The sequence below is a fragment of the Fusarium subglutinans genome (assembly GCF_013396075.1).
Source record: "Fusarium subglutinans strain NRRL 66333 chromosome Unknown NRRL66333_c0000092, whole genome shotgun sequence".
Taxonomy (NCBI): domain Eukaryota; kingdom Fungi; phylum Ascomycota; class Sordariomycetes; order Hypocreales; family Nectriaceae; genus Fusarium; species Fusarium subglutinans.
The window spans coordinates 194,158-206,646 of NW_023502155.1; the positions used below are offsets into that span (position 1 = coordinate 194,158).

General features: G+C 51.8%; 6 protein-coding genes across 6 annotated transcripts; 3 read left to right on the plus strand and 3 right to left on the minus strand.

Moving 5' to 3' along the window:
- Positions 1-595: 595 nt before the first annotated feature.
- Positions 596-4,168, plus strand: FSUBG_7339 (uncharacterized protein; the record flags this gene model as incomplete). The annotated part of the gene is made up of 4 exons (XM_036685634.1): positions 596-793; positions 865-2,257; positions 2,342-4,090; positions 4,143-4,168. The coding sequence occupies 4 exons, from the start codon at positions 596-598 to the stop codon at positions 4,166-4,168; spliced, it is 3,366 nt and encodes a 1,121-aa protein (XP_036537207.1).
- Positions 4,169-4,734: 566 nt separating this feature from the next.
- Positions 4,735-5,782, minus strand: FSUBG_7340 (DUF887 domain protein; the record flags this gene model as incomplete). Its single annotated transcript, XM_036685636.1, has 2 exons — positions 4,735-5,244; positions 5,300-5,782. The coding sequence occupies 2 exons, from the start codon at positions 5,780-5,782 to the stop codon at positions 4,735-4,737; spliced, it is 993 nt and encodes a 330-aa protein (XP_036537208.1).
- Positions 5,783-6,492: 710 nt separating this feature from the next.
- FSUBG_7341 (Dor1-like family) lies at positions 6,493-7,746 on the plus strand (the record flags this gene model as incomplete). The annotated part of the gene is made up of 1 exon (XM_036685637.1): positions 6,493-7,746. One exon carries the CDS (start codon positions 6,493-6,495, stop codon positions 7,744-7,746), a length of 1,254 nt encoding a protein of 417 aa, XP_036537209.1.
- A 170-nt stretch (positions 7,747-7,916) lies between these two features.
- Positions 7,917-9,006, plus strand: FSUBG_7342 (solute carrier family 25 member 38; the record flags this gene model as incomplete). The annotated part of the gene is made up of 2 exons (XM_036685638.1): positions 7,917-8,013; positions 8,111-9,006. The coding sequence occupies 2 exons, from the start codon at positions 7,917-7,919 to the stop codon at positions 9,004-9,006; spliced, it is 993 nt and encodes a 330-aa protein (XP_036537210.1).
- A 125-nt stretch (positions 9,007-9,131) lies between these two features.
- Positions 9,132-10,829, minus strand: FSUBG_7343 (uncharacterized protein; the record flags this gene model as incomplete). The annotated part of the gene is made up of 2 exons (XM_036685639.1): positions 9,132-9,371; positions 9,459-10,829. The coding sequence occupies 2 exons, from the start codon at positions 10,827-10,829 to the stop codon at positions 9,132-9,134; spliced, it is 1,611 nt and encodes a 536-aa protein (XP_036537211.1).
- Positions 10,830-11,765: 936 nt separating this feature from the next.
- Positions 11,766-12,334, minus strand: FSUBG_7344 (prefoldin subunit 1; the record flags this gene model as incomplete). Its single annotated transcript, XM_036685640.1, has 3 exons — positions 11,766-11,925; positions 12,047-12,213; positions 12,305-12,334. 3 exons carry the CDS (start codon positions 12,332-12,334, stop codon positions 11,766-11,768), a joined length of 357 nt encoding a protein of 118 aa, XP_036537212.1.
- Between the last annotated feature and the right edge of the window lie 155 nt (positions 12,335-12,489).

The window sequence follows — 12,489 nt, forward strand, 5'->3', positions numbered from 1 at the left end:
GCTTCAACCTTGTGGTAGAGACGAACACAAAAAATCCCGGAGACGTAAAAATATATCGATCATTACCACTGATTGTTTTTTCAAACTTCTCATCTTCTATAATCTGGCAGCTGGGGTATGTGAAGCTCAAATGGCTTCACGTCCAAGATACAGGGTAGATTTACCTGCCGAGTGTTTAGTTTAAAGCCCAACGCTGCACCAGATAAAGGGGTGACGCACAACATGTACCAATGCTCCGCTTCTGGCGACCCAATCCGCCTATGAACGAATTAACACATAGTGGATCATATTCTACACCCACCCACGTTATACCGCAATCAGAGATTCTGGTTAATGAACTTGGTAGGGGGAAGGTACGGTACGTCGGATCGGTCCATACCTGCCTTACCAAGGTAGTCCATTGATTTGCTCCTTAGACAAACGACGCACTGCGTCACTTCGCATCGCATCGCATCGCATCGTAGCGTCTTACTTCTAGCCAACCCCTTCAATTCTCTTTTTTTATCATTTCTCTATACTTAATTCAACAGAGGTTTCCTGCTGAAGAGACGTACTCGCGCGGTGCAGCCGGTCGAGCCGAATCAAGACCTTCGACATGGGATTCCTGGGTGTCTTCCGGGCTCTCTACGACTACGTGCCCCAAGCTGAGGGAGAGCTTGCAATAAAGGATGGAGATTTGCTCTTCATACTTGATAAAAACGGCGACGATGGCTGGTGGAAGGCAAAGAAGAAGGCTGGCGCTGATGACGAGGAAGAGCCAACCGGCCTTATTCCTGGTAACTATGTCGAGGAGGTAAGTTGACGCCGAACAACCACAGCACCATCACAGCACGGGTACTAAAGCTTCGTTATTGGATTTAAAAGGCCCAGCCCGTGGACCATGCTAGAGCTCTATTCGATTACACGCGCCAGACAGATGAAGAATTGTCGTTTCACGAGGATGCTACACTTGCTGTCTACGACACGTCGGATCCCGACTGGATCCTGACTGGCCTTGACGGCGAATATGGCTTTGTCCCCTCCAACTACATCGAAATGGGCGCATCTGCTGAGTCTGCTCAGCCGCCGCTGCCGTCTCCGCCGCCCGCGCTACCTTCAAGACCACCACAGGCTCCCTCGATCCCCTCCCCCGAACCAGAGGTGGCATCTCCGGACCTACCGAATGACACAGCGCCTACTCCTTCGAACCCTGCTGCTGCCATCGCAGGCGTCATGCATGGTCGCTCAGTTTCTCAACAATCTCAGCAACCTGCCGCTCCTCGACAGCCCCCTCGTGCGTCTGTTACGTTTAGCGAACCCCCCGAAGTCGAGGACGAGCCCGTACGATCACCGACTCTGCCAGCCCGCCCAAGGGTACCAGCGCCACCATCTCCAACCTATGACGAACCCCCCTCCCCTATACACACCCGTAGTTTCCAAGACCACAGGGATCCGGATCGTCGCCAAGATGTCGAGCGTACTCCTGGCGGCTTTCATATGTATAACATCAACGAGATGATTTCCATCATGGGCAAGAAGAAGAAGATGCCCACAACATTAGGAATTAATCTTTTAACAGGTATCATACTGGTTGCTCCAGAGCATGCTTCTGATGGACCTTCACAGGAATGGACCGCCGACCGCATGACGCATTACTCGCGGGAGGGAAAGCACGTTTTTATGGAGCTTGTGCGCCCAAGCAAGAGCGTCGACTTCCACGCCGGAGCAAAGGACACAGCCGAGGAGATTGTCAGTATGTTGGGCGAATTGGCTGGTGCTGTACGTGCTGAAGGACTCCGTGAGGTGATCATGGCTGGGACACAAGGCAGCAGTGGTGGTGGCCAGAAAAAAGGCCAAGTCCTGTACGACTTCATGGCCCAAGGTGACGACGAGGTAACTGTTGCTGTGGGAGACGAGGTCCTTGTTATCGACGATACGAAGAGCGAAGAGTGGTGGCAAGTTCGCCGGCTCAAGAATGGTAAAGAAGGAGTCGTCCCTAGCAGCTATATTGAGATCACTGGCTCTATCCCACTACCCTCCTCTAGCGGTATAAACTCAGCCAAGTCCCTTGTCGAACAGAACCGCCTCGAAGAAATCCGATTGACCAAGGAAGCCATGAAGGCTGGCAAAGAACCTCAGCAGGTAGGACCGGGAATGCCTCTCCCTGAACGAGGCAGTAGCCTCATGGCACGAGAAACTGGTAGTAATTCGGGACAACAGCGGAGCCGTCGAGAAAATGGACGAAGTGATGGCGGTAGTCAAAGCCGATCAAAGTCTAGTAAGTCATCACTTGATTAGATTGCTCTTTTCACTTGGTTTTATGCTATGGGACTTGGAGCATCTGCTGACATGCCTTTCATAGAGCCTGACGCGTCCAAGGTGCGCACCTGGACAGACCGTTCCCGGTCTTTCAGTGTGGAAGCCCAATTTCTTGGTCTTAAGGACGGAAAGATTCACTTACATAAGATGAATGGTGTCAAGATTGCAGTTCCTATCACGAAAATGTCACGCGAGGATCTGGAGTACGTTGAAAACTTCACAGGTATATCCCTGGAAGACGATAAGCCGTTGGCAGACGTCAAGAGAGCTCGGTCTGCCGAAAAGAAATCCCCCGAACTTAGTCCTTCAGCAGGCGCAACGGTCGACAAGGATGCCAAGTCCGACTATGATTGGTTTCAGTTTTTCTTGTCTTGCGAGGTTGCAGTGGGGTTGTGTGAGCGCTACGCACAAGCCTTTATCAAAGATTCCATGGATGAGAGCGTGCTTCCCGATGTGGACGCCACCACTCTGAGAGCCCTTGGAATTCGCGAGGGTGATATCATCAAGGTCATGCGTACATTGGATGCCAAATATGGCCGCAGCCGCGGTGGAAAGAGAGAGACTGCTGACGGAGTTGATGGCGAAGGGGGTTTGTTTTCTGGACCCGGCGGTGCGCTACGAAACAACACTCGAAAAGGTCGACCCGCGCCAGCGGTCCAAACAAGTGATGTTGTTGATGCCAGTGCCTTTTCACGAGGCGATTCCTCCAAGGCTGGTGAAAACGACAGCAGATCACCCCCGCCCATAAGTCCTACAAATAAGAACCCCGAAACTCGTCAAGCATCGAGCTCAGGATTCGATGACGATGCTTGGGACGTGAAGCCTAGCAAGCAGCAATCGCCGCCTAAAGTTCAGCTTGCTGTTGAGTCTGTTCAGAAGCCTGCCCCTGAACCTGCCCCTGTCTCACCCCCTCCCCCGGCCTTGACTGGCTCGATGCAAGAGTTATCGCTCCTCTCAACGCCGCTTGAACCCACCAGGGCTGAACCAGCACCCGCCCCAGCACCGGCGCCTGTCATCGCCGCTCAGCCAACCTCGACACCCATATCGCAACCGTTGGGCGGCGCTACCCCCTCATTCTTTACATCTGTTGCTCAGGCTCGACAACGTCCTACACCCCCACAGGGTACTGCGAACCAGGGCTCTCTCGTTCCTCCACCACCTCAGCGACCACTTTCAGCCCCGCAATCAGCCCAGCCTAGCGGCTTTGCACCCCCCCCCATGATGCCTCAGATGACAGGTGCTCTGCAAGGCCAAGTTGCGCCTCCTGGCCAGAGCCTGAGTGAGATCACACAAGCCCGCCTGCAACAGCAATATACGGCTCAGATGCAGCAACAGCAAGCTCCTCAGCAAATGCAGCCCAATATGACTGGATTCCCAGTACAGCAAGGCCCTGGCTTGATGTCCTTCCCCACCGGTGCAGGACAGTTCATGCAGCCCATGATGACTGGAATGCAGGGACCGAATCAGTTCGTTCCCATGCAGGCTCAACCCACAGGTTTCCAATCGCCCTTCCCCGCCACTCAGTCGATGTATGGAGCACCTACAGGAGGCATCAACAGCTACCTGCCTCCAGCTCTTGAACCCCAGCGAACAGGTATGCCAGGATTGCAGCCCCAAGCTACTGGCATGACGAACATGGGTGTTATCGGTGGTATGAACAATGTGCAAGTCCCTCAGCCTCTGCAACCACAGCAGACTGGTCCAGCTCCTCCTGTGCGATTTGGCGTGACAAATGAGACCAAGAAATTAGCGCCTCAGGCAACAGGGCGTAGGGCCAACCTGTCGCAAGCGAGTACGTTGAAACGATTTCAGCTGTCGATGTGTAATGCTAATGTTCTCTATAGCCCCCCAGAACCCCTTTGGTTTTTAATTCTTGAAAAGCTTGTTAAACTGGTCGTCATTGCACGTTGTTTCGTCTTGTTTGCAAATACTCTGGACATCTTTCTTCACATCTTGTATGTATATGTCGACTTTGTCAGGTGAACCAACCTGAGTCAAGCGTGGAATAATAATAGTATATTTATGGCTGATCCTGGACAAGCCAGATCAGTCTCTTCTAATGTTCTCATCTATAAGTCTTCAATGTCGTAACAGAACGTAAATCATTGACTAGGCTAGGTCTCGTTGTGAAGTGGATGTGTAACCAATACCAAAAGGCAGTGGAATCGAAAAAAAAAAGGGTCACAGGGATAACACGATCAGACGGGAGAAAAAGATGGAGTGGCTCTTCCGTCCCATAGAGTTGTATTCATGGTCAAAAGTTATTGAAACTCGAGAACATACTTGTTCGGTAAGCGATAGGGGCAGTCTGAATGTGGCAGTCTGGATGTTTTCGGAGGCGAGCTCTCAGCCGTCACAAATCTAACTAACCGTAAGGGCTTTCTCAAAACGTCTTAGGATATGAGGCACCTAGTCCTGCTGGCTTTCCTGACTCGATCAGGCCTTGCGGCGACGACCGCTAGTGGGCTTGGAAAAACCTGTTGAGACGGAAGACAGATCAATCTCAGCCTCAGTCACTGGGCTCTCTTGAACCTTTTCCTCTGATTCAGCCGCAGGTACAAACCGCTTACGTACGGCACGAATCATCATGAAGAACCAGTAGAAATTAAGACTGTTGAGCGTGACGTTGCTGGCCAAATAGGCGACGCCAATCCACATGGGTACCGTGGAGTCTGGGTGCGCAAATGACATAGTTGGCAAATTGAGTGCCTTCATGTCGGGGTTAATATTAATGGCGGACCACACGTCGCGGTAAACACGGAAGGATGAATAAGTTCCGTAAATAAGCCGGCAGGAGAAGAATGTGAAAAGAAGCATGACGCCGTTGTATAGTTGCGCGCGCGTACCAGTCATGTTAATTTTATCCATAAACCAGTGAACATTGAGGAAAGGTGTGGATAACTCCCAGAGGATGAAGACACAGGCGTAGTGGTTGAGAAATGGACGCTGATGAAGGCTGATTAGTAGAGATAGAGGGGGCATATCATCATGGTTAACTTACGAAGCCGAGCGAGTAGACAAGCAATGCGGCGATTGCGTGCGCCAAAGTTCCCAAGCCAAATACATCGAGATTAATGCTGGTGACTACTAAATCCCAGAGGAAGTATCCAGCTGCAAGCGCTTGGATGAATCCAGCACCACCGGTATAACCCCAAATACGTTCCTCCCATTCCATGTTGCTCATCTCAGTATCGACGAACATTACCCATATAGCTAGGGTATTGATTAGGCAGCTCTGAACCATGGAAACAACGTGGGCGTCCCAGTTGAGCCGTCGCTTCCGAGGAAGTTTGGAGTAGTGCTCCGGGGCCAGAAGGTTTGAAATCCATGGCGATATAGGCCAGAAGATGACCGAGTATAACAACGCTGCGGCGAGAACTTCGTGTATGTGCAGCGGGAGAGTAGGCAGGTCGAAATAGTCGGCCCAGGGTTGTGTCTTTTCTGATAGCCAGGGCGAAGGCGGCAAAGGGAATGGATCTCTCATGCTGGCGGGATGAATTGGAGTTATTGATTGGAGTTGTAAAACGGTTGGGGTTTGTGCTCGCGAGAACCCAGCAAGAAGATCCAGAAAGAAAGGGCCGGGAACAAAAGAAGGCGGAGGAACAAAGACTTAAATGAGCCGAGGCAAGGCGGCGTAACGAAAGTATACCTCAAGTAGGAAACTTGATATTCATTCGCCTGGTCACGTCTGTTGGGGAAGCTCACGTGGGAACAGCACGGGTAAGGGTCTGGATGGTCGCATTTTGATCTGTCTTTGGAGCTTATTCGTACCGTGCCAGCGCAGTTCTGGCTTTCTGATAGGCTTAGGTTGGGTTATCCGGGTGCAGGATGATGGCACTACCAACATCAGGTACTCGGCCACCCCTGTTAGATCGGATTACCTAAGGTCTCAACGCCCATCTATAGCCTAGGTACCTAGGTCGTTTACAGGCCAGCTGCCACCTCACTCGTTTGGAACACTGGTCCGTCCACGAGCTTACAGTCACGGGCGTGTCTGTGCTGGAGCTTGGCAGATTGATAGTTCGTTCAAAGATCCCATTTCTTCATTCTCATGATCAGATTTGCAGTTGTTGCTGTCCTAATATACCTTTACCCCCCTTTACAATCGACTGAAGCTAGACGATTTGACACCTCAAGTACATTATTTCGCGGCGCATTACCTCGCACCAACCGCACACGACTCTTCAGATCACCATGGCTGAAGCTCTAGGAGACCTGCTGGCACCCGATCAGGCGAACGACCCATCTGCCTTGGAGTACCTGACCTATCTTGCCGAACAAGAGTCCAGCTCCCTTCAATCATCCGAGCCTCAAGTCTTATCTCAGACCTCCCACTCCCTACTGCTTGCCGTACAAGCGCTTTCGAAGAGATCCCACAAACCCGTCGTTGATTCAGCCGCGAGCCATGCTTCGCTACGAACGTCCCTACCGACTCTGGCCCAGCGAGCCTCAGACCTTGTCCAGGCAGTGCCCCGACTAGACGCGCAAGCAGAACACTTCTCGTCGGCTTTTGGCAAGGCCAGCGAGAGCAAGTTACTGGCTCGGAGAAAGCAGGCACTTCTCCTACTTCGAAACTCGGAACGTCTTGTTGATGTCATGGAAATGCCTCTCCTTCTCTCGTCCGCTGTCTCGACCGCGCCGGTCAATCATTCCTCTACGCTCGAGCTTTACGCGCACGTCCGACGCCTTGCTTCCCTCTACCCAGACTCACCGCTTGTCACTTCGGTACTACACGAGGCGGATGCTGCCATTCGGCAGATGGCTGCAGATCTCATTGGAACGCTCAAAGCACCCAATCTCAAGCTTGCCGCTGCCGTCCGAACGATGGGCTGGCTCAAACGAATCGTCCCAGATCTGGTGATTGATGCGTCAACTGAAGACGCACTCCCAGCCGTCTTCTTGGTGTGCCGTTTGTCTACGCTCTTGACAACACTGGAAGCATTGGAACCTCTAAGAGACCTAGCAGATGAGGAACGACTTCGCAAGGACAAAGCTACCAGCATGTGGTCAGGAGGACAGCAGACAGAGCGGTACCTGAAACGATTTATCGAGATATTTCGCGAACAGAGCTTTAGCATTGTTTCTGTGTTTAAGAGCATAAATTCGAGCTTCGCATCGCACGAGAACGACGAAACTGATCCTTTGGGAGCCCTGCCTTCCCCAATGGCTACATTTCCCCTACATATGGTAGAGATGCTTGTCGAAACGCTGCGAATCTATCTGCCAACCGTCAAAGATCAGACATCGAGGGAAAGCATTTTGACGCAGGTACTTTACTGCGCAGGCAGTCTGGGGAGGCTGGGGGCTGATTTCGGCATGCTTCTTGCTTCGATCGGTATAACTGAATGGGTTGAGCTTGTCAAACGCCACCGTCTTCTGGCTGGCCGTCTTGAGTCTGTGATAGGCGATTATCGGGGTTCCCATGCCAGTGGCGTTGGCGCGAACTGACCCGTGTCTCCTACTACGGACTTGGGTCATCCTTTTACCAACACGTGCAAGATGCATCAAAGCGGGGCCAATTCACGCAGTGGGGCCCAGGCTTTGAGTGCGATTTTATCTCGTCATGTCACCCATTCTATCTCCCCGACATGCCCGGTGGCTCAAGTCTGTGACTAGCCATGGGTATCTCAATTGCTGGTTCCCCGACTCAACACAATGGCGCTGCTGTGTCCTTACCAATGACCGAGCCCCGAACCTCTCGGCCAGCCAATTCAGGTATGCTTTCTTGGTCAATTCCATATTTTCGGAGCCTCTGTGTGGTTCTGCCTCTGTCGGCCTCATTCAATATTCGCCGTCTGACACAACTGAATAGCCCGGCATTTTATATCTGGCCTTGGTTCAGGCGTCACGTCAGCCGTTCTCCTACAACCTTTGGATCTCCTTAAAACGCGAGTACAGCAATCTGGTAGTTCGTCATTAAGCGCTACCCTACGTGATATGAGGCAATCCCCAAGCCTTGTAAAGTCGCTGTGGCGAGGTACCGTCCCTTCGGCGCTACGGACTGGCTTCGGCTCAGCTCTCTACTTCACGTCACTCAATGCGATTCGCCAGCATGCACACCAGTCAGGTGTCCTGGGTCGGCGGCTACAGACGCAGGGCCGCTCATCAGTCCTCCCTTCATTAACGAATTCGGGCAACCTCATCTCGGGTGCAGTTGCAAGAACGTTTGCTGGCTTTGTCCTTATGCCTCTCACTGTGATCAAGGTTCGCTTTGAGTCCAGTCTATATTCTTATCCATCCATCATGTCAGCTGCAAGTGACATACGCCGGACTCAGGGCTGGCGTGGCTTCTTCTCTGGATTCGGCGCCACGGCGTTTCGGGATGCACCATATGCTGGCATGTACGTGCTATTCTATGAGATGCTTAAATCGCGCCTGGGTTCACTGGCGTCCAAGCCCGTCGCATCAGGCGAAGGCCCAACCAGAATGCAAGCAACTCTGGCCAGTTCTGTCAACTTCACTTCCGCTATGTTTGCCGGTGCAGCATGCTCCATTGTTTCGAACCCATTCGATGCGGTCAAAACACGAATTCAATTACAACCACTGGAATACAGGAACATATGGCACGCTTGGTATAAGATGGTAACGCATGAAGGTGTCCGGTCACTATGGGATGGCTTGGCGTTACGGATGGGCCGCAAGGCCATGAGTTCGGCATTGGCCTGGACGGTGTACGAGGAGCTGATTCGCCGAGCTGGAGCAAAGTAACTGTAAATCGTGTACAACAACTGTACCAAGAACTCGCCTCAAAAGATAAGAACTAGAGGGCCACTTCTTGGCTGGTTTAATGTAAAAGACCTCGCTCGCAACTTACACCCCATCGCCCATTGAGCCTAAGCCGGCCGCGCGCCAGCCAAATACATCAACAATCCTGGTGACTTACTCCTGCGGCGGCTATGCTTATCCTTGTCCTTCTTGCGAACCCATTCAAAGTCTGGCTCTTCTCTGCCGTGCCGCTTTTCCTCGACCATAAGCATCTTGGTGCGCTTCTCGCGGATCAGCTTTGTGTGCTTCCACAGTCGGTCTTGCTCCCATTCCGGAACCCAGCGTCGAATGAGTATATAGTCAGGATCCTGACGACAGAGTTAGCTCAATGCTATGCAATGAATAAAAGAAAGAAAGAAAGAAAGAAAGAAAGTGGCAGCAAGACTGCTACATACCGTATCAAAATCGAATTCGACACCGAATTCACGCAACGACTCGATTGACAGATGCCGGCGGGACATGCGTGTATACGTTGGTCGAGCAACTTGGCCGGCAGGGGGTGGAGGAGGAATTGTGGCGATTTGGTTGGCTGGGACAGGCATAGGGACATAATGGTGAGCTGGACCAGCCATCGCGTGATGTGGCAGAGGCTGTGGATGTTGAGGCTGTGTCTTCTTGATCTTTTCCTTCTTTAAGATGGCCTCGATGGTCTTATCATCGAGTCCTGACTTAGCGAGGTCTTGTTTCAAGCGGTCCTGGTATTCCCGGTCTTTGGCTTCTCTGTCGGCCTTTTCCTTTGCTATACGATCTTTCTCTGCCTGCTTGTAACGCTCAACTGCTTCGGCTGCTTCTTTCTCCTTCTGGTCCTTGAGCTTCTTCTCTTTGGCAGCGCGCTCAAGCTCCCTTCTCTTATAATCCTCGACAGCAGAGTTTGCCTCTTTCTCGCGGCGCAGTCTCTCTTCTGTGGCAGCGTCTTCTTCTTTTAGACGCCTCAACTCAATCTCCTTCTTGATGCGTTCTTCCTCATCAGCGCGCGCTTTACGGCCCTTTATCTTTTCGAGCTCGCGCTTGGCTTGCTTGAGCTCTTCTTCCTCTCTGAATTCCCTCAATCGACGGCGCTCTTCATCATCGCGCGCATGAGCAAGATGCATCTTTTCAAGCTCTTTACGTGACCGTTCCGCCTCCCATTCCTCACGATATCCTTTGACAAGCTGTCGCTCATCTTTCTCGCGTTGCCGCTCGTCTCTCTCGCGTGAGCTTGCCAGTCGATTTTTCTCAAGATCTTTACGTGCTTGCTCGGCCTCCCACTCGTCACGGTATTGCTTGACAAGTCTTTGCTCCTCCTTCTCCCGTGCTGTTTTGAGGCGAAGATCTTCAAGCTCCTTGCGCGTTTTCTCAGCCTCCCATTCTTCTCGAGTCATATAAGAAGATGATCGAGATCGGGATGAGGACGAGTGGGAGCGAGAGCGAGAGCGTCGCCGCTGCGAAGACCGCGCAACTTGTTTGCGGCGAGTATCTTCATCATCGGAGGAGAGGTCATTGTATATCTTGTTGTTGATAATTACAGGAACAGGGGCTGGGGGACTGCTGGCGCGACGCTCTCGAATCCGAGACAACTCACCAGTACGAGAACGAGACCGAGAACGATGCATGGTTGTGATGTTCAGGCGGTCAGCTCCAATGTAACTGGGCCCTGGAGGTGCATCGTAATAGTTTTGAGTACGTTGCGGGTTCGCAACATATCGGATGCCAGGCGAAGCCCCACGCTTCTGGTAGCGGATGTCGTAGTCATCCTCATCATCGTAACTATAGCTACTTCGGCTCATCTTGGTAGAGAAGCAGGACCCAATGAGCAAGAAACAGCGGTTCGGATGGAGATGACAATATCGAATGTGATCATATAGGCTGTGGTGCTGCTGGAAGACAATAGGTCGGAGTAGTCACCGGCTTGCACCAAAGGGAAGAGTAAGACGAGAGAGGGGACAAGGAGGACTGAGTGGCACCGGTCGATGAATAAATAAGAAGGAACACAGCCCACAGAACCATTTGGACCATTCGTCCTCGGAGGGGACCGCGGTTCCGTGCCGACCTTAGCACTCCATGTTGGTTGTAGGGCTGGACTCTGGGAGGGGGCGGGGGCGCTGAGCTGAAACTTGGTGGGGGCTAAATTAATTACTGTCTAAATTGAACATGGTCCCTTGTTGTCCCGTTGTTTGATCACAAATCGGTGATGATGGTGAGGAATCAGGGTCGCACGATGCTGTCAGCTTGAGGTGGGTTGCAGCAGGCAACCGGCGGTGAGACCTTTGGAAGAGACAGAGATCCAAAAGAATGCCCCATCATGCTCCGGAATATACTACTGAGCTGCTATGATGATCGGTGCCCTGGTTATCGACAACATATCTAGTTGAAGCCAGGAGATTCGTCGCTTCGCTCAGCTACCAAAGTGACCCTCCTGATCGGGACTGGCGCCGTGCCTCGCGTCTTACTGCCACAGCGACGATCTCGACCCAAATTAGGGTCAAACCCACCGTAAGCAGAGTCTCGACAGTCACATCAGCGGCTTTTGTGTTGGTGTGCACATGGGGTGTTCAAATGCGCGGCGCAGCTGTAGGGCTGGGAAGAATGAGGCCGGGCGCCTGTTGAAACATACATTTCTGTCGCGCGTTTGAACGAGAATGACGACTGGACAGCGTTTAAAATAATAACCCTCAGAGATAGAGGAAAGTCAGATTGATCGCGCGTAACATGCAGCGCTTAGTTTACTTGGCTCGAAGCATCTGCTCAATGTGCTCGCGGCTATTCTTGTGTGTTGTTTCCAAATACAGCAGACGCTGGCTCAGTTTGTCCACCTCTCCCTCCAGAGTCTGTGTCTGGTCCTCAAGCTTTTGGCGAAGGGAATCCACCGGGAGCGAGACGAACCTATAAAGAGGCCCCAAAATGGCCAGGCGTTAGACACCAAGATTGGTTCGAGGAGATGCGGGGTCCTTGTAAAAAGGAGGAGGGGGATGGATAGTTGAGCTTCAACAGGAGAGGCACTCACATTTTGCCGACACCTTCGTAGACTACAGCGTCTTGGGGCAGACTGGTCATTTCGCTGAGTGTGAGCTTAACGAGACGTTGCTCTCGTTGTTTCGATGTCATTTGCGTCCTGGCTAGGCCAATCTGCTGCTGGGCTACCAGCGCCTGGCTTTCGATCTCTCGCACCAGCTACATGATGAGTGTCAGTTGGGCCGAGGTCTAGTGAAAAGCTATTTCCTGAAGGTGGTCGGGAGAATCTGTGTTCTAAGGGATACCATACCTTTTGTAGTGCTTCGTTCGGGATAGACATTGTGGTAAGGTGTTGGCTGACTAGAGAGATAGGCTGTGATAGTGGTAGGTGATGAAAAACTGAAAAGTAAAGAGAGATATATGTAAATAAAGTGAAAGAATATATAGAAAAAAGCTATTAAATTAAATATTAAATTTTCTATTAAAGTAATATAT